Source organism: Cydia splendana, chromosome 25 (genome assembly GCF_910591565.1).
Source record: "Cydia splendana chromosome 25, ilCydSple1.2, whole genome shotgun sequence".
NCBI lineage: Eukaryota > Metazoa > Arthropoda > Insecta > Lepidoptera > Tortricidae > Cydia > Cydia splendana.
In genome coordinates this window covers 8257093-8278882 of record NC_085984.1, presented here as the reverse complement: position 1 = coordinate 8278882, position 21790 = coordinate 8257093, and the positions used below count along the sequence as shown (strand labels likewise).

At 41.9% G+C, this 21790-nt stretch overlaps 1 protein-coding gene across 1 annotated transcript in view; it reads left to right on the top strand.

Annotated features, from left to right (window-relative positions):
* LOC134802715 (uncharacterized) overlaps positions 1-21790 on the top strand; it is a 146940-nt gene that overhangs the window by 51124 nt on the left and 74026 nt on the right. The window contains exons 3-6 of the mRNA XM_063775360.1: positions 9325-9413; positions 16044-16187; positions 17155-17320; positions 18531-18619. Of these exons, the coding sequence (XP_063631430.1) occupies positions 9332-9413; positions 16044-16187; positions 17155-17320; positions 18531-18619 (481 nt within the window). The 5' untranslated portion in view covers positions 9325-9331. The remainder of the gene's footprint in view (positions 1-9324; positions 9414-16043; positions 16188-17154; positions 17321-18530; positions 18620-21790) is intronic.

The window sequence follows — 21790 nt, the reverse complement described above, 5'->3', positions numbered from 1 at the left end:
TATTCAAAAATGCCAAGGTATTCACAAATTATCCGAAGAAGACTTAAATATTATAAGGACATTCTCACACAAATTGACTAAGTCCCACGGTAAGCTAAAGAAGGCTTGTGTTGTGGTACTCAGACAACGATATATATAATATATAAATACTTAAATACATAGAAAACATCCATGACTCAGGAACAAATATCTGTGCTCATCACACAACTAAATGCCCTTACCGGGATTCGAACCCAGGACCATCGGCTTCACAGGCAGGGTCACCATCCACTAGGCCAGACCGGTCGTCTATTGTCCAGACGTTAAAGTGAATGTTCAGATATTTCGAGTACAGTCACCTGCAATAATATGTTACACAACGAAGCCCGCTAAAATATGTGACACGCTCTTAATGGCTCTACAAATAAGATCGTGTCAGATATTTGTGCGGCCTTAGTTGTGTAACATATTATTGCAGATGACTGTACGTTCCAATAAGGTATTAAAAAATCTGCTAGAGTTAGACCAAGCTAAGTCTGCAGCGATTTTGATAGCCCTAGAAGAAGTTTGACGTTTAAAATAACACTTGCACCGTCTGGGTTATCTTATCAATATCGTTGCAGACTTATCTTGGTCTAACTCTATCCGTGTTAACGATGGTCGATTGAAGTGTGAACGAGTAAACTCACGATCGGGTAAAAGTTGAGACAATGCGGGTCATTGACCCCGCGGGTGTACACGTATTTGGACATGCGCTTCACACGACTCCAGTTGTTTAGTTTCTACTGTATAATTCATTATATACAGGATGACTTAGAACCAGGGATCGGATACCGGTATTTTTTGTATGGGAACGAAACCGGTATTTTTTCGTTCTTTGTTAATTATTTTATTTCTAATTGGGCAATCTAATAATACGAAGTTGTTACCTAAAAACACAACTGAATCCTGTCCCTGTCCTACATTTGGAGTATAAAATATATGGATATTTCGAAGTTTTTGCGAAAAAACCGGTTCCGATTCCTGGTTACAACATAGGAATTTAAATTAGACTCATTGAAGCGAAAGAAAAAAACCGGTCAAGTGCGAGTCGAACTCGCGTCCCAAGGGTTCCGTACTGCACACATTTTCGAACGAGCGAGCAAAGCGAAGTTCTTAAGTACATTCAACTGTTCATTCAATTGTTCCACACACGGCTGGCTAGGCATTTCCGTGTTTTTTAACTGAGCTATCAGAGGATATACTATTTAAAACTTCCGCGTTTTGAACACATATAAATAAATACATTTTTGAATAAATTTAGCGTTAGACCCGTCATAAATGTGAGTTAATATATCTTATAGTTAATAATCTATAAATATGTATCAGAGGATAGGGGATCATCCATTAATTACGTCACACGAATTTCTAGGTTTTTTACCCCTTCCCCCCCTCCTTGTCACACTTGGTCACATTTTGCAAACCCCTCCCACCCTGGTGTGACGTCACATTTTAGGCAATTTTGTTTTCAACGAAATCGACAATATTAACTCGGCATTATTTTTTTAATAAAAAAATATTTTTGATATTTAATTTTGTTCAAGTATTGTGTTAAGCATAGTGCCTACATTTTTTTGCATTGGTTAGGCGGATCTCTGTTATTTCAAGATAACAGGGCTATAACCACGAAAATCGAAGTTCGCAAATTGCTGGCATTTCTCTCTGTCACACTAATTACAGTTTCATTAGAGTAAAAGAGAAATCTCCGCAATTTGCGAACTTCGGTGTTCGCGGTAGACCCTCTGATATACGGCAGTTCAGCCAGCTACTCGTACTTAAACCAATTATTTGTTCTGTTTGAGCATCACTAACCTCCTACAGCTCATCCTTCGACCTTACGTGGAGGCGCACCTCTCTCGGATGCTTCAGGCCTTCGGCCCGACGCAGAGCTTGGCCTTCGACCTTCGCACTAGCTGTCCACACCACGTTTCACGTAAATAATTGCGGTTGTGGCCCTGATAGAGCTTATCCGCAATTCTTATTCTTAAGTCCGGCTCACGCTTAATTGCAGACTTCTTATACGTTTTTCCAGTAATCTATAGGTATCGGGCCCAATCGCTTAACAAAAGATAGAACAAAATCGACGATCTCCTTTGCAGGAAGCATGCACATGTCAGAGGTTCCGGGCCTTCAGGGCCTTCGACCTTCGCATTCAGACACTTGTACTATAATTGTTCTGTGTGTGAGCACTAACCTCCCGCAACTCGGCCTTCGGCCGTTCGTTTCAAAAAGTCTCTGGGGGACGCTTCGGGCCTTCGGCCCTACGCGTAGCTCGGCCTTCGGCCTTCGCAAAAGCTGTTTCACGACGTTACACCACGTTTCACGTAAACCATTACGGCTGTGTCCCTAAAACAGCCCAACCGCGTGTTTTTTTCTTAAGTCCGACTCACGCTTGACTGTAGATTTCTAATAGGTTTTCCTGTCATCTAGAGGTGAAGAACTATTATGTGTATTTTTTTCAAAATTTTAGACCCAGTAGTATCGGAGTTAAGGGGGGGGGGGAATGGTCATTTTATGCCTATTTTCTTAAATAACTTCTAAACTATTTCATATAAAATTATAGAAAAAATATATTTGAGATCCTCTAATTAAGCCCTTTCATTTAATATGTAACACGATATGGTTTGAAAAACTTTGTTTTTTAATTTTCTCATATTCCCCCTAAAAGTGCCCTCTATGCTTAAAATTCATTTGTTTTTATTACATGTCCGTCTTTGGGTTACAGACTTCCATATGTGTGCCAAATTTCAACTTAATTTGTCCAGTAGTTTTGGAGCAAATAGGCTGTGACAGACGGACAGACAGACGCACGAGTGATCCTATAAGGGTTCCGTTTTTTCCTTTTTGAGTTACGGAGCCCTAAAAATCGTCTCTAATTTTAGTGTAGGGGAGGTAAACTGGTTTTTTTTTTCTAGTTTCTATTTTACCAATTTGCCACTTAGATTCCCGATTTCTATCGCTCGTTTTTCAAAAATATCAAGTCTCCTTTTTACGCAGATTTTCGAGTGAAGAAATCGAGCGCTCGAAATTCAATTAAGACGATTCGAATGACACATCGTTTGTCAAATTACAATGAGTACTTTAGAAGTTATGAGGGAACAAATGAACATACATTTATACATACCCACATACATACCGGTTAAAATCATAACCCTCCTTTTGCGTTGCCGTAGTCGGGTAAAAATCGGCCCCCTGGTGTATTGACCTCAAGTCGTGTCTCATGTCATAGCGAACCAAATATAGTCGGAAGAGAAAAGCGACGTGGGCGGCGATATAATGACCACTGGTTTCTATTATGTTCCGGGCTAATCGGACAGACGCCATCAGATATATCTCAGCGGCCTACGTCAGTGGGGAGACACTCCTGACTTCGGGCAAACTCGGCGCCGTTCGGCTCAGCATTGCTCCGGGCAATTATTAGGGTTGACACAACTTGACGTCCCTTTGCGTGCACGACCACAGATAAGATAATGACTTGAATTTTGACAACCCTAAATAGCCGAAAGGGATAGTGCCATAAGTTAGAACGGGATATCATGATTCGACCCTGACCTGAATCGCTGTCAAACTTCGGTTTTGTGGGAAGTGTCCTTTCTGTACGGTACGGTAGTACTAGTACTTATTCTGTGCCTAGGTGCTCACAAACATCTGAACACCCACTATTGTCAAGGCGCGAGAGTGCGTGTTCAGATATTTCTGAGCACCTCGGCCGCTCTGATATATCTGATGGTGACTGTACTAGCAACAATTATTGTTGGATCTTATGTCTCGGTAATAAGGTTTTAAACGCGTCAGTTCAATTTCACATAGCATGGACGATGGTATTGCTTAATGTACCCACAGTTGCCTAATACAGTTGAACAAACAAGGTGGTCATTATAAAAACGGAATTCCATTGTATTTTTTAACGGCCTCTTTTGTTGGTAGTGACCCTGCCTACGTGCCGAAGGCCCTGGGTTCAAATCCCGATAAGGGTATAGTAAGCTTAGATTGGACAAGCGAAAGACTGCGGTCAGTGGATTTTTAATATTTTTGAAGTGAAAACTTCTTTAGCGGCGCTGGGCACTTTTTGTGATGGGGAAAAAATGTTAATCTCGCGACAGGTCACGTGACCGTAAGATTCGTAAGATACGTCTTTCGTTCGGACACATGACCTGAATGAACTGATCGAAAAACTGTTACAATGTCATTGAGTTTTCACTTCTGCCGGCACTCCCGGAGTGCAACCCGTTGTTTTTTATCCTTTATCTCGTGCCCTGAGCAAATAGTCTTACTCGAGAGACTGAAAACGGTGAAAAATAGAGATACTACTCCTAAAAATACGTGTGATACATCATTAGATTCGTAATGATGTCTAGAAAAATATATTCAAAGCGTGTATTAGCACACAAAAATTGTCAAAAGTTATAGAGTGTAGTCGGTAAGGCTTATATCCATAATTAATTAATTTATTTTAACTTTATAGCACAAATTAACACAAAAAGAGTACAAATTTTCTGTTAAATTTTCAATTAAAAAAAAAAAAACCATTGTGCTAAACGTATACAGAGACAAAAATTCATTTTCAAGAAAATAATTCAATTTTCTTAAAAGATAAATAAATACCCAAATGTAAAAACCATATCGTTCATTGATGAATTTAGTGGACGTCACGAACCTGACCTAGGCTACCCCCACATGCGTACCCCCTACACCCCCAGTCAGCTGTTTAGGGGGGCCGTGTGGGGTGTATTATGGGGGTTTCTTATGGCACGATCACTTACGATCACGTTTATGTTTTATTTATATATTAATTTACATTCATACATACACACATACATATAATCACGCCTATTTCCCGGAGGGGTAGGCAGAGACCACGGATTTCCACTTGCCACGATCCTGACATACCTCTTTCGCTTCCTTCAATTTCATAACATCCCTCATACACGCTCGCCGGTTTAGGGTGCTCTTGACCTGGCTCCAATTTCACCACGGTGACAGGTGCGACAATTGTAAAACATCACTGTTGCTGACGTCACAGGCATCCATGGGCTACGGTTACCGCTTACCATCGGGCGGACCGTATTCCTGTTTGCCACCATCATTGTTTTATTAAAAAAAACTTTATTATATCGGAAAAAAACAGATATTTCTCTTGCTAAGTTTATGACAATTGTCACAAGAAACACTACAATTGTCACGAAATTCCGACATATAACTCATTACCTGTCAAGAATTACCTACAATTCTTCTAAATCTTTGACAATTGTTAGAAACTTCGCAGGAGAAATATCTGTTTTTATCCGATATAATAAAGTTTTTTTAAATAATACAATGATGGTGGCAAACAGGAGTTTGGCCCGCCCGATGGTAAGTGGTAATCGTAGCCCATGGATGCCTGTGACGTCAGCAACAGTGATTTTACAATTCGTCGCACCTGTCACCGTGGTGAAATTGGGGCCTGGCCTATATATTAATTTATACAAATATAAATGTTTATTTCATAGAATATGATACAAAGATGGTAGAAATACAATAAGTGCGTCATATTCTGCCTCTCCATAGGCTACGGTGACCGCTTATTATCAGGCGGACTATTTAGGTATATGCTAAGCCGCTAAGTTCCGTCACGTGACGTAACAGACCTGACCTAGGTACCCCCTACCTTCCAGTCAGCTGTTTAGGGGGGCGGCGTGGGTGGTATAGAGGGTGGGGGGTTACTTATTGCATGATCTACTAACCTTGCAATATTTTTTGTCGAATTAGGTTTTTGTGCAACGATGGTACAGGTACAGTCGCCATCAGATATATCGGAGCGGCCGAGGTGCTCAAAAATATCTGAACACGCACTCTAACGCCCTGACAATAGAGGCGTGTTCAGATATTTGTGAGCACCACGGCCGCTCCGATATATCTGATGGCGACTGTACATACCTAAATTGTAAAGTTTGTTTTGTTTCTTTTTAACCCACATCCGAATTGTTTTGCATAATTATTCTTATTAAATAAAGCGATGTCTGCAAATAACTCGTGACGTTGTATATAAGAATATAAATAATCGATTTTCTACTGATGTACCTACTTATATTTTATTGTACAGTCACACCATAAAGATCTTGACGACCGGTCTGGCCTAGTGGGTAGTGACCCTGCCTATGAAGCCGATGGTCCCGGGTTCGAATCCTGGTAAGGGCATTTATTTGTATGATGATACAGATATTTGTTCCTGAGTCATGGTTGTTTTCTATGTATTTAAGTATTTATATATTATATATATCGTTGTCTGAGTACCCACAACACAAGCCTTCTTGAGCTTACCGTGGGGCTTAGTCAATTTGTGTAAGAATGTCCCTATAATATTTATTATTTATTTATTTATTTTATTATTATTTTATTTATCTTGCACAACAAAGCGCGCAAAAATATCTAACACAAAATTATTTGTTCAGTCATACGCAGTGCCCTTTTTACAAGGTAATGTTTAAAATTAAATAACCGATTTGCAAGACTGAAGTGATCCCTTAAGCCCTTGCTACACGGTCGCCGACAAGCCTTCTAACCGTCTGACCTTGGTCTGTCCTTGGTCAGTTTTGGTCAAATTTTGTTGGAAACAACTGTCTACACGGTCTGGGACAGACCAAGGCCACGCGGTCTGAAGGCTTGTCGGCGACCGTGTAGCAGGGGCTATAAGAGCACCGCGAACAGTTTTGTGCGGTGCTCTAAAAAATATACACCTATATTCTGCTAGTACTTAGGCCTCAAGGACTCTTTCGCAAGTCAAAATGTAATTATATATCATTGTGTGATGCTTGTACAAAATAAAAATTTCAATCACTTCATTCAATCATTTTGCAATCACTCCTGTGTGTTTAAAAGTTTAGACGTTTGGTACATACTTATTTGTATCTACGTAACTTCCCCCTACACCCATAGGGTGGAGGGTGCCTCCCCCGCCCCTCAATGGTGAATATTTTAGCGATAAGCTATTATTGCAAATTATAGCGTCTTTATTATAATGTATAATAGTCTGGTGTAATGTTTAGATGTAATAATATATTATATATATATATATATATATATATATATATATATCAATAAATGTGACGATGTGGACGATGTTGTTGGTCTCACACTTTATTATCCTCTGTACTCTATTTCTGTGTCTAATCTAAACCCTGTGTGTTACGTTTTTTGTTCAAAAAAATAAAGGCAAATGCACTCCGGAAGCGTAACGCAGCACGAGTACGGCTCTCTGCGTTTGTACGCCGGTTGTAACCTATTTAATAGTAAGTAAGATGTCACATTGCTTGCCTAACTTGGCGCCCTTAGAGGACACAGCCGGGCTAGCACATGATTGGCGCGACAGTATCTCGCGGCGAGATAGACTACCCGCATATGGTTCGGTATGACAAACTTTGTTTTGTTTATTTATTTAAATAGAAAGATAACACATAAACGCACATAAAGCGTATACAGTAAAATTTAATTTACATATTTGAATACAGATGTTTCCTTAATAGTACCTCGCACAACACAGAATAAGAACATATTCATTTTTACATCTGACCCACTTACCCACTTTTGCTGCTGACTGTACAATTACATCATTTATACCCACTATAAACCTAACATGAACGTGCCTTCATTTCTGAGTAATGATATCGGCCTCGATATCGCTATAAAAGTGCTATGTATTATCGTGACAGTTAATTGGTATTGGTCAATCGTGAACCTTATTTGAAGGGCATAAAGCCCACAAATGGTCAGATATGAATGTTGCTGTTAACAATCTCTATATCAGGAAGACCGAGCTTTGCTCGGAAAACATATAATAAATCAAAAATGCGCGTTTTCCCGGAGATAAGACCTAGCTAGATCGATTTATTGCCCCGAAAACCCCCATATAGCAAATTTCATCGAAATCGTTAGAGCCGTTTCCGAGATCCCCGAAATGTATAATTAAATAAATAAGAATTGCTCGTTTAAAGGTATTAGATTCACACCAGGGTTTCCAGGCCCTGTATATAGACATCATGCCAATCGCTAACGCTCCATAGCGAACGAAACGCAACTGTCACTGTCACACTTTTTTTTATTATATAAAAAAAATTATATATGGAACAGTGATAGAGAGACACAAAACGATTCGATGGCGAAGCGCAAGCGATTGACTTTTTACCAAGACATAAGATCCACCGATGCTCAGTCACGAGGTGCTGGTATTAGTTCTTTCGTCCACACTTTTAACCGACTTTACCTGAACCTTATCACATAGACTATAAGGTCGATCAATGTTCACTTTTGATGTTACCATCGTCCACATAACTAACTGACCTTTCATAACCTTTATCACCAAGTCTTAAGGTTGACCGATGTTTAAGTAATGAGTGTAGCAGTTCGTACTATAATCTGCATAATTTGACCTTTCGTCACCTTTATTGCCAAGACATAAGATCGACCAAGAGTCAGACAAATGTGTTGCTGTTAGTACTACATTTAACTGCCCTTTCATAATCCCTATCACAAAGACATAAAGCCTATAAATGGTCACATACATTTTGCTGGTAGTAATGATCGGTGTTCTTGACCCGCTTTCGACGTAATTATTGATTAACAGGACTAATGTACATGTTACTAGGTTTTTTACACGGTTTGTTGAATTGTTGACGTGTTTTATTGAGATTTGTCACACGGTTACTAAAAATCATATGTATTTTTAATTATTAACAAACAGAAACGTCTGCGAACGATGCTATTAAGCTTAGAATAAATTTAAAAGTGGAAGAATTACTGTCTTGGGTGAGACTTGAACTCACGGCCTCTGGATTCAAGTCTCACCCAAGACAGTAATTTTTCCCCTTTCGCAGACGTTATGCTTGTTAAAAATTTAAATTTAGTATGCACATCGTAACCGGTGAATTTCCAATATGACTTGGAACTCCGGTGCCGTTTAAGAAGTGTAACACTCTTACGGTAGATGTCGCTATAAGGGTCCCCTTAACCCATATGGTGGAAAGATTTGCTGGCTATGGATGAGGTCTTGGTGGCTCAGATGGCAGAGCGCTGGAATAGGTATCTATCCAGAGGCCGTGAGTTCAAGTCACACCCAATACAGTAATTTTTCCACTTTAGCGCCGCTTTTACATATAAAACGCTCACACCGCGCTCACGCGCCGCCCTGAAAACGCGCCTGTGTGACGGAGCCTTTAAATTTATAATATATTCTAAAACATATGTAGGTACTATTTTTGTAGAGTGCACGTTGATCTTAATCCTGTATACTTCTACCTGACCGTGTCTTACCATGCTCTTGCTCGTTTCCAGACGCGGTATGGAGAAGGAGAATGGGGAAGGCGGCGACGCCGGCAAGCCGCCGCCCGACGGGCTGCTCGACGCCGCGGGGCTCTTCGGAGGTAATCATCATCATCTTCAACCATTGGCTGAAAGCGAATTACAAATACTATGTTACCACAAAGTACTACTACATACCTTTATACGTCCCATGCTGAGCACAGGACTTTCACAGATGCATGGTTTCTTCACAATGTTTTCCTTCATCGAGAAGAAACATAACGCCTAGCACGACTCTATATATCAAGTCGCGCTTGATGTATGTAATTGCGCGACTTTTGACAAGATAGACGTGCTGGTGCTGAAATATTTACATATTTTGTAAACTCATTGAATTTGAAACTGCAGCTAAACAGTATACACCAGTGTTTTTAAAGGTAATTAATGCACTTGGAGGAATTCAACATAATTCTGAAATTCGACGCCTTACATGCTGGCGTTCCGTTAAAAAGCCACTTTAAATAAAGTTACCTTCTTATAGGCCAATGTGATAACAGGGTGCGTCAGCAGCAATAGTTGCTAAGCTGGCGAGATGTTCAAAATGATCTTGACGCGACTTTATTGTTAAGAGAATAAGAGCGCGTCAAGGTAATTTTGAACACCTCGCGCACATAGCAACTTCTGCTGACTGTACCTTACCTACCTTCTATTTGTCACTCTTCGTACGGATACGGAAACCTAATAGACAATCGACCTTACACAACTCTAAATTTATAAATCATCACGGAGATTATGTAAAACGAGTATACTCATATTCAAATCTTCTCAAACGCGCTTCCTTTGTTCACAAGATATCTCGAACTTTGAACCGTTACAAAATCGACCTTGTGTCTGTTAATACAAAGCTCACAATAGATTGAACAGAAAAACACAACCTAACCTGCCTACTCCATCAGTACTTGTATAATCGACCTTGTGTGTATTGATACAGAGTTCACAATAGATTGAAATGAGGAACGAACCTAACCTACCCAACCGTCTACGAAATGACGTTGTAATTTGTTTGGAATACCGCGTCTCTTACGTCATTTAGCTGTTAGATAGCTCTCGTAAACAAAATGACGTCATGCAATACTACAGACGCGGTTGTTACGCCCTTTTTGTTTTGTGTATATCTCTGTTATTGGGATAGACAGAGTCGAGAGCTCATTCGCCCAGTGTAAAGTCCGGTACAGACGCGACTGCAATCCGACTGCAACTTGTGTGGGAACGTTGCAGTTGGCGTGCAGTTCCTATACAAATTGCAGTCGGTTGCAGTCCGTCTGTATCGGCCCTAACTGTAAGTCTGAGATCATGTTCATGTTAAATTTTTGTAGTGCTCATCTTTAGGACTCTTCACTTAAGGCTTCGTCACACAGGCGCGTTTTCCGGGCGGGGCGTGAGCGGGGCGCGCCGCTTTTACATAATTATAAAACGCTCACGCCCCGACCGGAAAACGCGCTTGTGTGACGGTACCTTTAGGCCGCTGTTTCACCACGGTGACAATTACTTACACATCACCTGACACTAGGGTGTTTCATTTTTCTGAATTTTCGATTTTCATCTGACTTTGCTCGAATTCTTGTTCTAACTGATAAGAAAATATTATACGTTAAATTAAAATAAAATCGGTCAACATTTAGAGGTTGCACAACATCAACAAAGATTTTTCAAATAACCAACGACTCTACATCGGAGGGTAGATAATGGTTTAAGCGGCTACCATCAACACGGAGAGTAGTGTGATACTGAACCTTCTACATATAAATAAATTTTAAAATTAGTACTAAACTTGGATTTTGGTTACTCGATAAATGTTCTAATTAAGATTTTTCAGTTTTTCCACCTGTTTCCAAAGGAAAAGTGCTTTTATCGTGTTTTAGACGCAAAATTCAGTTTTCTCATTCGATTTTAGTATCAGTTCATTATATTTTGTCATTTTAGAACATAGTTCATTTTCACGCAATGTATGGGGTTCTCACTCTACCTTTTCAACTTGTGCAACCTCTAAACGTTATTCGATTCTTTTGAAAATTGAAATAGATAGTTTTTAGTGCGGGGAGACTCCATTAGTGAGCAAAGTCAGGAAAAATATTACAACTTTTTTTTCTCCATACAAAAGTGAATCACCCTACCTGACACTGACAATAGTGACAATCCGTGACAATGCGCCATTAATGATGACATTTCCATTTGTCATTGCAAATGCCATGCAGTCAGATTGGTCTGCATCTATCTATACCACAGAATAAATAATAGTATGTACTACCGTACAGAAAGGAAACTTCCTACAAAACCGAAGTTTGACAGCGGTTCAGGGTCGAATCATGCTGTCCCTTTCCAATATATGGCACTATCCCTTTCGGCTATTTAGGGTTGTCAAAATTCAAGCCATTATCTTATCTGTGGTCGTCCACGCTAAGGGACATCAAGTTGTGTCAACCTTAATTGCTCGGAGCAATGCTGAGCCGAACGGAGCCGAGTTTGCCCGAAGGGAGGAGTTTCGCACCCCTGTCTATACTGGTTTCTAAGAGCGTTCGACTCGTTTCCGCTTGATCAGCTGTTGTAATAACACCGTCGAGTACAGGTCACTGGCCTCGACGACAAGAAACCAACTTACAAATGCGGCTGTTATCACTCTTATGTAGTACGCGCAAGGTCGCTTTTTGTTTGAACAAGCTGTTAAGATGGGCTTGCGATGGCAAGAAACGAACTTACAAATGCGGTTGTTATCACTCTTATGTAGTACATGCAAGGTCGTTTTTTGTTTGAACAAGCCGTTGAGTAAGATGGGCTTGCGATGGCAAGAAACCAACTTACAAATGCGGCTGTTATCACTCTTATGTAGTACGTATAAGGTCAGTTTTTGTTTCAATATAATGTTTTGGTACATTTAGTTGTTGGGTGATAAGTTATCAATGTTGCAATCGTTTCGCGTTTCTCTTAATTCTTGGTTAATCTTGGAATAGGATAAGTTTGTGTATATAAATAATTCAAGTGCGTATTTACTAGTGAAGTGGAATTAAAATATTATTTTGTGTATATTTTAGGCGCCATTCATTTATTACGTAAGACGATTTTGGCCAGTTTTTGATCCCTCCCTCCCCTATGTAAGAAAAAATGAGAATAGGCTGACCCCCTCCCCCCTATATTGTTTACCAGATATTACGTAAGAATCTAAAGGAAAAAAATGAGTACACGTTTGGTTTCTTTTAGTGTTTATTTTACAAAAAAAATCATTTTTGGTATGTTTATTTGTACCTACAAAGGTACTGGAGCCCGTTTAAGCTAACTCTGCACCGTTTTTGATAGGATAGAGTGTGGAAGTATTATTATTAAACGTCATAATTTCATAGAAACTAATAAAAATCGCATCTTTGTGATCTTACGTAAGAACTATGAAAACCCCCTCCCTCCCCCTTGTAAGAAAAAATAAGATATGTTCGACTTCCCTCTCCCCTAAATCGTTTTACGTATTAAAGGTTCCGTCACACAGGCGCGTTTTCCGGGCGGGGCGTGAGCGCGGCGTGAGCGTTTTATATGTAAAAACGGCGCGCCCCGCTCACGCCCTGCCCGGAAAACGCGCCTGTGTGACGAAGCCTTAATTGACTGGCGCCATTACGGGCCGCCAAAGGGTGCTACTTTACCGCCCTTGTGCGGCAACTAGCACTATACGACCGACGACCGGTCTGGCCTAGTGCCTGTGAAGCAGATGGTCCTGGGTTCGAATCCCAGTAAGGGCATTTATTTGTGTGATGACACAGATATTTGTTCCTGAGTCATGGTTGTTTTCCTATGTATTATATATATTATATATATCGTTGTCTGAGTACCCACAACACAAGCCTTCTTGAGCTTAATGTTGGACGTAGTCAATCTGTGTAAGAATGTCCTATAATATTTATTTATTTATTTATACGTGCGTATGTCGAAAATTTAAAACGCCATATGTACTGTAAAAAGTGTAAAACGTTGTACGGTACACGTGTGAATACGTAATTCGCCACTCGTTGCGAATTACGTATTTTTCGCACTTGTATCGTAAATGACTAATCGATGACCGACCTACTTTAAAACGGGTTTGTAGATCGAACGTTTATTTGTAAACATAGCTCGTCGACACTTACAATAGCTGGGGCATCGCTTACATTACGAAATTTACTGTAGGTACAGTCTTCTTCTTCCTCGTTTTGTGCCGGCATTTTGCCACGGCTCATGGGAGCCTGGGCTCCGCTCGACAAGTAATCCCAAGAATTGACGTAGACACTAGTTTTTATGAAAGCGACTGCCATCTGACCTTCCAACCCAGAGGGTAAATTAGGCCTTATTGGGATTAGTCCGGTTTCCTCACGATGTTTTCCTTCACCGAAAAGCAACTGGTAAATATCAAATGATATTTCGTACATAAGTTCCGAAAAACTCATTGGTACGAGCCGGGGTTTGAACCCGCTAACTCCGGATTGAAAGATTTGAAAGTCGCACGCTTTTACCGCTAGGCCACCAGCGCTCACTGTAGGTACAGTCGGCCTCAGATATATGGGAGCGGCCAAGGTGCTCACATACATCTGAACACGCCTGTATTGTCAAAGCGTTTTCAGATATTTGTGAGGACCTCGGCCGCTCCGATATATCTGACGGCGACTGTACAAATACACTAGACTAGAGAGAACATCGGTCACATTGTATGGAAATTTACTATTACTTATTATAGGTTACTTTACAAATTATTATACTTACATGAAATATTATGCACTTCACGTTAGGTTGGTAATTCACCAGTAACTGGCCACCTGTTATTAACTGGCCACCCTAAACTAAAAATGAATTCTATTCACCTATAAACAGAATTCGTTTTAGTATAAAGGCTTCGTCACACAGGCGCGTTTTCCGGGCGGGGCGTGAGCGGGGCCCACACAAACAACCACTCAGGAACAAATATCTGTGTCATCACACAAATAAATGCCCTTACTGGGATTCGAACCCAGGACCATCTGCTTTACAGGCACTAGGCCAGACCGGTCGTCGGTCGTATAGTGCTAGTTGCCGCACAAGGGCGGTAAAGTAGCACCATTTGGCGGCCCGTAATGGCGCCAGTCATTTAAGGCTTCGTCACACAGGCGCGTTTTCCGGGCAGGGCGTGAGCGGGGCGCGCCGCTTTTACATATGAAACGCTCACGCCGCGCTCACGCCCCGCCCGGAAAACGCGCCTGTGTGACGAAGCCTTAAGGTGGCTAGTTATTGAAGGCTGGCCAGTTATTGAAACCTTATACTAAAATGAATTCTGTTTATAGGTGAATAGAATTCATTTTTAGTTTAGCGTGGCCAGTTATTGGCCGGTGGCCAGTTACTGGCGCCTACGCCTTAGTATTTTGATTACTTTGCCTATGACAACGTGTTTCATTCTGCCTTTTTACTTTCATTTCAAAATAACATTTTCTTTAAATGAGCATGGCTTATTGAAATTTCATTGTGCTGTGTTGTTCCTTTATTTCTTTTGAATCTTCTTTAGTAATACGATTTCAAAATTAGTTACTCTGCCTTTGGCGTTGAAATGAATGTGTAGTGCAATACTGCCCTCCTAAGCTAAAAAGCCGTATTTGCAGTCAATTTGTATGAAAACTGAATGCAAATACGGCTTTTTAGCTTAAGAGGGCAGAATAGTGCTAACCACCAATTGTTCTTGTTAATCTGTGTTTACTGGTGAGAACCTGTAATTGGCTTTTTGTATCACATTTATAAAACCTATACATTTTAACAGCTGTTGGTTCTCCGAATAGTAATAAATAAATAACTACATTTAGGCCGCCCGGATAACTACATGAGAATGATGTGACTAATAAAATAATAAATAACAGTAGTGTTCATACAGAAATAGATGCGATGGCCGAATCGTCACTTTAATAGTGTTGTAAGCTATTTTAGGGTTTGATAGTTTGTGTCAATGTCAACGTGCGGTGTCTACCGTCCCATTCCGAATCATTGTTTTATTCACATATCAATTCTACCCTACAATTTGTAACAAGTAACATGGTTAAATAACCCTACCTTTATGGCCTGTGCACACCGGCTGCGTGTGCGTGACGTGCACGTGCGCGTGCGGCGTTGTGGTATACAGATCCTTATGAGAGACGGCACACCGCTTGCGTGACGTGTGGGCTCCGACATTTTAGCCCACGGGCACGTGCACGTCATGCACATGCACATGCAGCAGGTGTGGCCTGGGCCTAGCCTTAAAGGCTCCGTCACACAGGCGCGTTTGCGGGCGGCGCGCGCCGATACTACATATAAAACGCTCACGCCGCGCTTACGCCCCGCCTGGAAAACACGCCTGTGTGACGGAACTTTTACTCGGTCTATCTGTATAATTAGAGGGTATGGTGCATTGCAACTGGCTCCTAGGCCTAGTCTCTGGTCGACGCCGTAAGGTACCATGTTCTAACCTCCTAAGGCCCAAGGTCCTACCTATAGTACCTCTTCAGTTCCATGAAATTTAAATCCTATTCAATTGGAACAGAGTCGCTTTTGCTTTGTTTCGTTAAATTTTTCAACAACGCAAAATCAATTCTATTCCCTACGTCATAGGTTCACATTTTAATGGCAAATTTTGGATTTGCCATTTGTATAGCTAAGCCTTAGGATGCTAAAGCGGCGTGAATAGAGACCAAAGCCTTCAACTGCTATATTTTTGTTAATCTGTACCCATTCCATTCCAGCATACTGGGGCCGCGACGGCGCGGGCGGCGCGGCGCAGGCCCAGGCGCAGGCGCAGGCCGCGCTGTTCGGCTTCGGCGGGCGCTACCCCACCCCGCAGAGCTCGCTCGGCGGACACAGCCAGGCGTCCTTCCATCCTGCGGCCAGTAAGTAAACCTTATTACCAAGACAAGGTTGTTGTTAGCAGCTGCTCGGCTTCGGCGGGCGCTACCCCACCCCGCAGAGCTCGCTCGGCGGACACAGCCAGGCGTCCTTCCATCCTGCGGCCAGTAAGTAAACCTTATTACCAAGACATAAGGTTGCTGTTAGCAGCTGCTCGGCTTCGGCGGGCGCTACCCCACCCCGCAGAGCTCGCTCGGCGGACACAGCCAGGCGTCCTTCCATCCTGCGGCCAGTAAGTAAACCTTATTACCAAGACATAAGGTTGCTGTTAGCAGCTGCTCGGCTTCGTCGGGCGCTACCCCACCCCGCAGAGCTCGCTCGGCGGACACAGCCAGGCGTCCTTCCATCCTGCGGCCAGTAAGTAAACCTTATTACCAAGACATAAGGTTGCTGTTAGCAGCTGCTCGGCTTTGTCGGGCGCTACACCACTCCGTAGAGCTCGCTTCCATCCTGTGGCCAGTAAGTGATAGAAGATATATCCTTCTCTCTCAATTCAGGATCGTAGAACGGTCTGTCTGATGAGAAGTTCGGCTTCGGCGGGCGCTACCCCGCGCCGCAGAGCTCCCTTGGCGGTCACAGCCAGGCGTCCTGCCATCCTCTGGCCAGTTAGTATAAGAAGATGCTCCGTCATCGCCTTGTGAGTCGAACTATGATGCAAACTGCTGCCACGGGGTGAGGGAAATTCAAAAGGTGCTGGAAGAGTCTGACGTTTCTGTTGGCTAAATGTGTGATATTTGTAATTACCATGCTTAAAACCTGTTGTTATATTATTATTAGAATACTATACGGTGTCCCACTGCTGGGCAAAGGCCCTCCCCCCTCGATTTCCATTCGTCTCGGTTTTGAATCTCCGGCCAGTCGTTAAGATATGCTGCTAGGTCACCCCGCCATCTCCGTCTGCCCTATAAACCTATACGACCTATAAATAAAAATTATCTTTTCATCTTTCAGGTGCAGCTTGGTGGTCCATGGCGTCTCACCTAGCGGCCCAAGACTATCTGGCTAGAATACAGGCCTCTGGTCTGGGGTTCGGCGGGCCGCTTGGAGACCCTTACTCGGCGCTGTCTGCGTTATCAGCCAAGCCTGGCAAGGGCAAGCCGCAGCAGAGGAATGAAAGGTACTACCACCGTTATTTCAGGTTCCATGGTGGTTCTATATACGCTAATAAATTAATAACTAGCTTAAATCTAAAATAGGCCCCTGACGCATTGTACCAAGGATGTTGGCGGCATTTCCTCGCTGTATCGCAATGCTGATACATTGTGCGAGGAAGCCGCCAGCTCTTCGGTCACTAGTTACCTTAACCAGACGCTTTGCGATTATTATACTGCTAGAATTTGGTCTCACCGCAACACGGTTATGAAACTGTTGAAACTTGTTGAAAATGATACCTATGCAGAATTATTCATTGGCCGAATTGACCAGTACGGATATGATGATCGTTCTTGTCTACGTGACAGCGTGATAAAACGGTATCCGTCGCTTTCAATCGCGCTCTGTTAAAAAGTGACGGATATTATTTCACGTGGATAAAGCCATTTATAATAGGCAAGCAGGTCACGTATCATCGATTTATTTGCTTATATTCTTCAGTCGGCCATTTTAAAGTGTGTTTTCACATTTTTTTTCAAAATACAATTTTGTTTTACGTGTATTCTGGTTCTACTTATAACACATTTGGTAGCCACGCAAATATGGGGCATTATCTATGAAAAGGGACCTTATTGTCGATGGCGCTTACGCCGCACAGCGTCGCGCGGCATTGTATTTATATCGGAGAATTTTGGCATAAGCGCCATCGACAATAAGGTCTCTTTTCATAGAAAACGTCACATTATGGCACTTGTCCCACCGCCGACGATGAGCGATAAGCGAGTAGAAGGATAAACTAGAAACGAGTGGGCGAGCAGCGAGAAGCGAGTGTTAGCTGCAATAGGTTTGTCGCTCGGCTATAGGCGAGTGTTCGAGTGCGACGGGCTATTACTCGCGTCACTCGCTCGGGCGGTGCAGCGTAGCCGAACACGCAGACTGATTGGTCACGCAGCTTGAGTTCTAACTACGAAGCGAGCATCGCCGAGCGAGTACCGCTGAGCTAGTTTTATCTTATCGCGGCGACAAACTAGTAGAGCGAGTGTTCTCGCCGGCAGTGTGAACAGCTAGCGATGAACGTTATTAATATATGTCTCTTTTACTAACACAGGATCCTAATCTTTTGTTCGTTTCTGGGGCGAGAAAATCGCCGATAGTTAATCGCTTACTCGCTCTTGGTGGGACAAGTGCCATAGGCTCTCAATGTAATAATTACTAAACCTTTTTGTTTCTTTCAGGTCAGGGCGGAGTAGTACATCATCGAGTGCATCGACGAAGGAGAAGAGTCCATCCACCAGCAACTCGCAGCCGAGTATGAGTGAGTGGGGCACGTATCACTCTTACCGCTATAGCTTTAGGGCTGGAATTCCCTTGTTCAAAGTGTAGGTCAAGATTAGTGTCAGTCCATCCACGAGTGTGGCACGTATCGCTCTTACTGCCATAGGTTTAGAGTTGTAATTCGCCTGTAGGTAAAGTAGAATAGGCCGGGTGTAGTATGAACGCTCTTACCGCTGTTATTTTAGAGTTGTAGTTCCCTTGTTCAAAGTGTAGGTCAAGATTAGTGTCAGTCCATCCACGAGTGTGGCACGTGTCGCTCTTACTGCTATAGCTTTAGAGTTGTGATTCGCCTGTAGGTACAGTAGAATAGGTCGGGTGTAGTATGAACGCTCTTACTGCTGTTAATTTAGAGTTGTAATTCGGTTGTTCGTAGTATAGGTCGCAGGTGGTACGTTACGGACTCCGTACACGAGAGGTACATATTGCTCTTACTGCTATAGCTTTAGGGGTGGAATTCCCTTGTTCAAAGTGTAGTCAGTCCATCCAGAAGTGTGGCACTTATAGCTCTTACTGACATAGCTTTAGAGTTGTCATTCGCCTGTAGGTACAGTAGAATAGGTCGGGTGTAGTATGAACGCTCTTACTGCTGTTACTTTAGAGTTGTAATTCGGTTGTTCGTAGTGTAGGTCGCAGGTGGTACGTTACGGAGTCTATCCACGAGTGTGGCACGTATCGCTCTTACTGCCATAGCTTTAGAGTTGTAATTCGCCTGTAGGTACAATAGAATAGGTCGGTTGTAGTATGAACGCTCTTAGGACTCTACAGTGAACGAAACTAAGAAAAAAAAACCTACCACATGAGTAGATACTTTTTTAGGGTTCCGTACCCAAAGGGTAAAACGGGACTCTATTACTAAGACTTCGCTGTCCGTCCGTCCGTCCGTCCGTCCGTCCGTCCGTCTGTCACCAGGCTGTATCTCACGAACCGTGATAGCTAGACAGTTGAAATTTTCACAGATGATGTATTTCTGTTGCCGCTATAACAACAAATACTAAAAACAGAATAAAATAAAGATTCAAATGGGGCTCCCATACAACAAACGTGATTTTTGACCAAAGTTAAGCAACGTCGGGAGTGGTCAGTATTTGGATGGGTGACCGTTTTTTTTTTTGCTTTTTTTTTTGTTTTTTTTTTTTTGCATTATGGTACGGAACCCTTCGTGCGCGAGTCCGACTCGCACTTGCCCGGTTTTCTCGGTTTCGATAAACATAAATCTTCACTCTGCACTTCAAAATAGCAAGTCTATTTAACGAAAATGGAAGAATATACAATACTATTTATCTTAAAATTAGGTCGAATGAAAAATTTTCAAAATAATACACGTGAGGTTGTGTGTGTGTCTGTGTGTGTGTGTGGGAGTGTGTGTGTGTGTGTGGGGGGGGGGGGTCGCAGGTGGTACGTTATGGAGTCCGTACACGAGAGGTACATATTGCTCCTACTGCTATAGATTTAGGGCTGTACTTAGCGAAGGTTGGGAGTAATACATCGATGCCGAGTATGAGTGAGTGGGGCATGTGACACTCTTATTTCTATAGCTTTAGAATTGAAATTCGCTTGCACTTGTGGCTTTGGTTATAGCCTTCGATTTCATTTGGCTAAGGCTCGGACTTCGAATTACATCGCTCTTAGTGCTGTAGCTTTAGGGTTGGAATTCGCTTTTACGGTAGCATAGGTCGGGAGTATTATCAGTGGGACACGTATAGAGTTGGACCAAGAAAAGTCTGCAGCGATTTTGATAGCCCACACGCAGTGCGTTATTTTAATTTTATACGTCACACTTCTATGAAATGATAACGTATAAATAACACTTGCGCTGCGTGGCTATCAAAATCGCTGCAGACTTTCTTGGTCTAACTCTAGCTCTTACTGCGTTAGTTTTAGAGTTGTAATTTGCTTGTTCGTAATGTAGGTTCGGAGTTGTATGTAAGCGGCATACGTATAACTCTTATTGCTATAGCTTTAGAGTTGTATTTGGCTTGAGCTTTAGCAGGTTGTGGGTTTTATAGTGCATTATAAATATTATAGTGGTTTCGTGCCATTCTATGGGGGCAGTTTTATATCAAATATCAATCAAAATATAATTAATGCTTACTTATTTACTTCATTCAGTAACCTCAGGGCTTGTGCACAAATCACGCAAGGTTAGATAGGGGGGTGGGGGGTTCACGTAAAACAATACTCGTGAGGTTATGTGGGGGAGGGGGGTAACCAAAAACCTCACCAAGGGGAAGGGGGGTTCAAAAAGTAGCCGGAAACACCTCGCGTGATGTGTGCACAACCCCTTTCTTGAACCTAACTAACCATACGTTAACATGTTGTTGTCCTAAAGGCGGGTTTCCACCAGCGTGCGGCACTGTGCGGCACAAGCATATTCAGTAAAAAATTGCTTGTGCCGCACAGTGCCGCACACTTAAGACGAAAGTGGAGGGTCCGCGCGAAATCGACATTTCATACAAACGTAGTCTACATTTTTCCTCTGGATATTAACATAAATGGAAATATTTTGATACAATTTGATGTACAGTGGAACCTGGATAATTGCAATCTCAAGGGACCAGCCATTTTTTGTCAATTAACCAGGTTTTTCATTTAAGCAGGTCGTGTCAATTAACGAGGTTCAAAAAATCGTTGTGTCAATTATAGAGGTTTCCATTAATAGAGGTTGCGTTCTGACAAATTTCTTTTATGGAGGTGCAAATAACCATTGAAAGTAGATTTACACGCTTACGTTCTGGGTTTCTGGTCTATTATATAGCTTCTGTCTATACTTGCACTTATACACTACATTAATTACTACTTTATTTTCTTATTAATCATTTGGGTTTAAAAAAATCCCTTGAATTGTAGAAGAAAGTTTTATTAGAATGTAAAAAGCATACTTTGTTTTTGATTTAATCAAAACTATTTCACCTACTACAAGCTGTGATAGATACCCAATAAATAAATTGAATTCTGGATGAAGATATAAATAAAATGATCATTGCTATTAAAATATTGCTTCTGCTGTCTACAACTACATTATTTCAATTACAGAGGTAATAAGTATAACTCGTTTCAATAATAGAGGTAAAAAGAAGAGTAAAAATAACGGATTTTTTTAGCACAGTGTCAATTATAGAGGTCTTAGTTGCGATGTGGTCAATTACAGAGGCAAAATTAC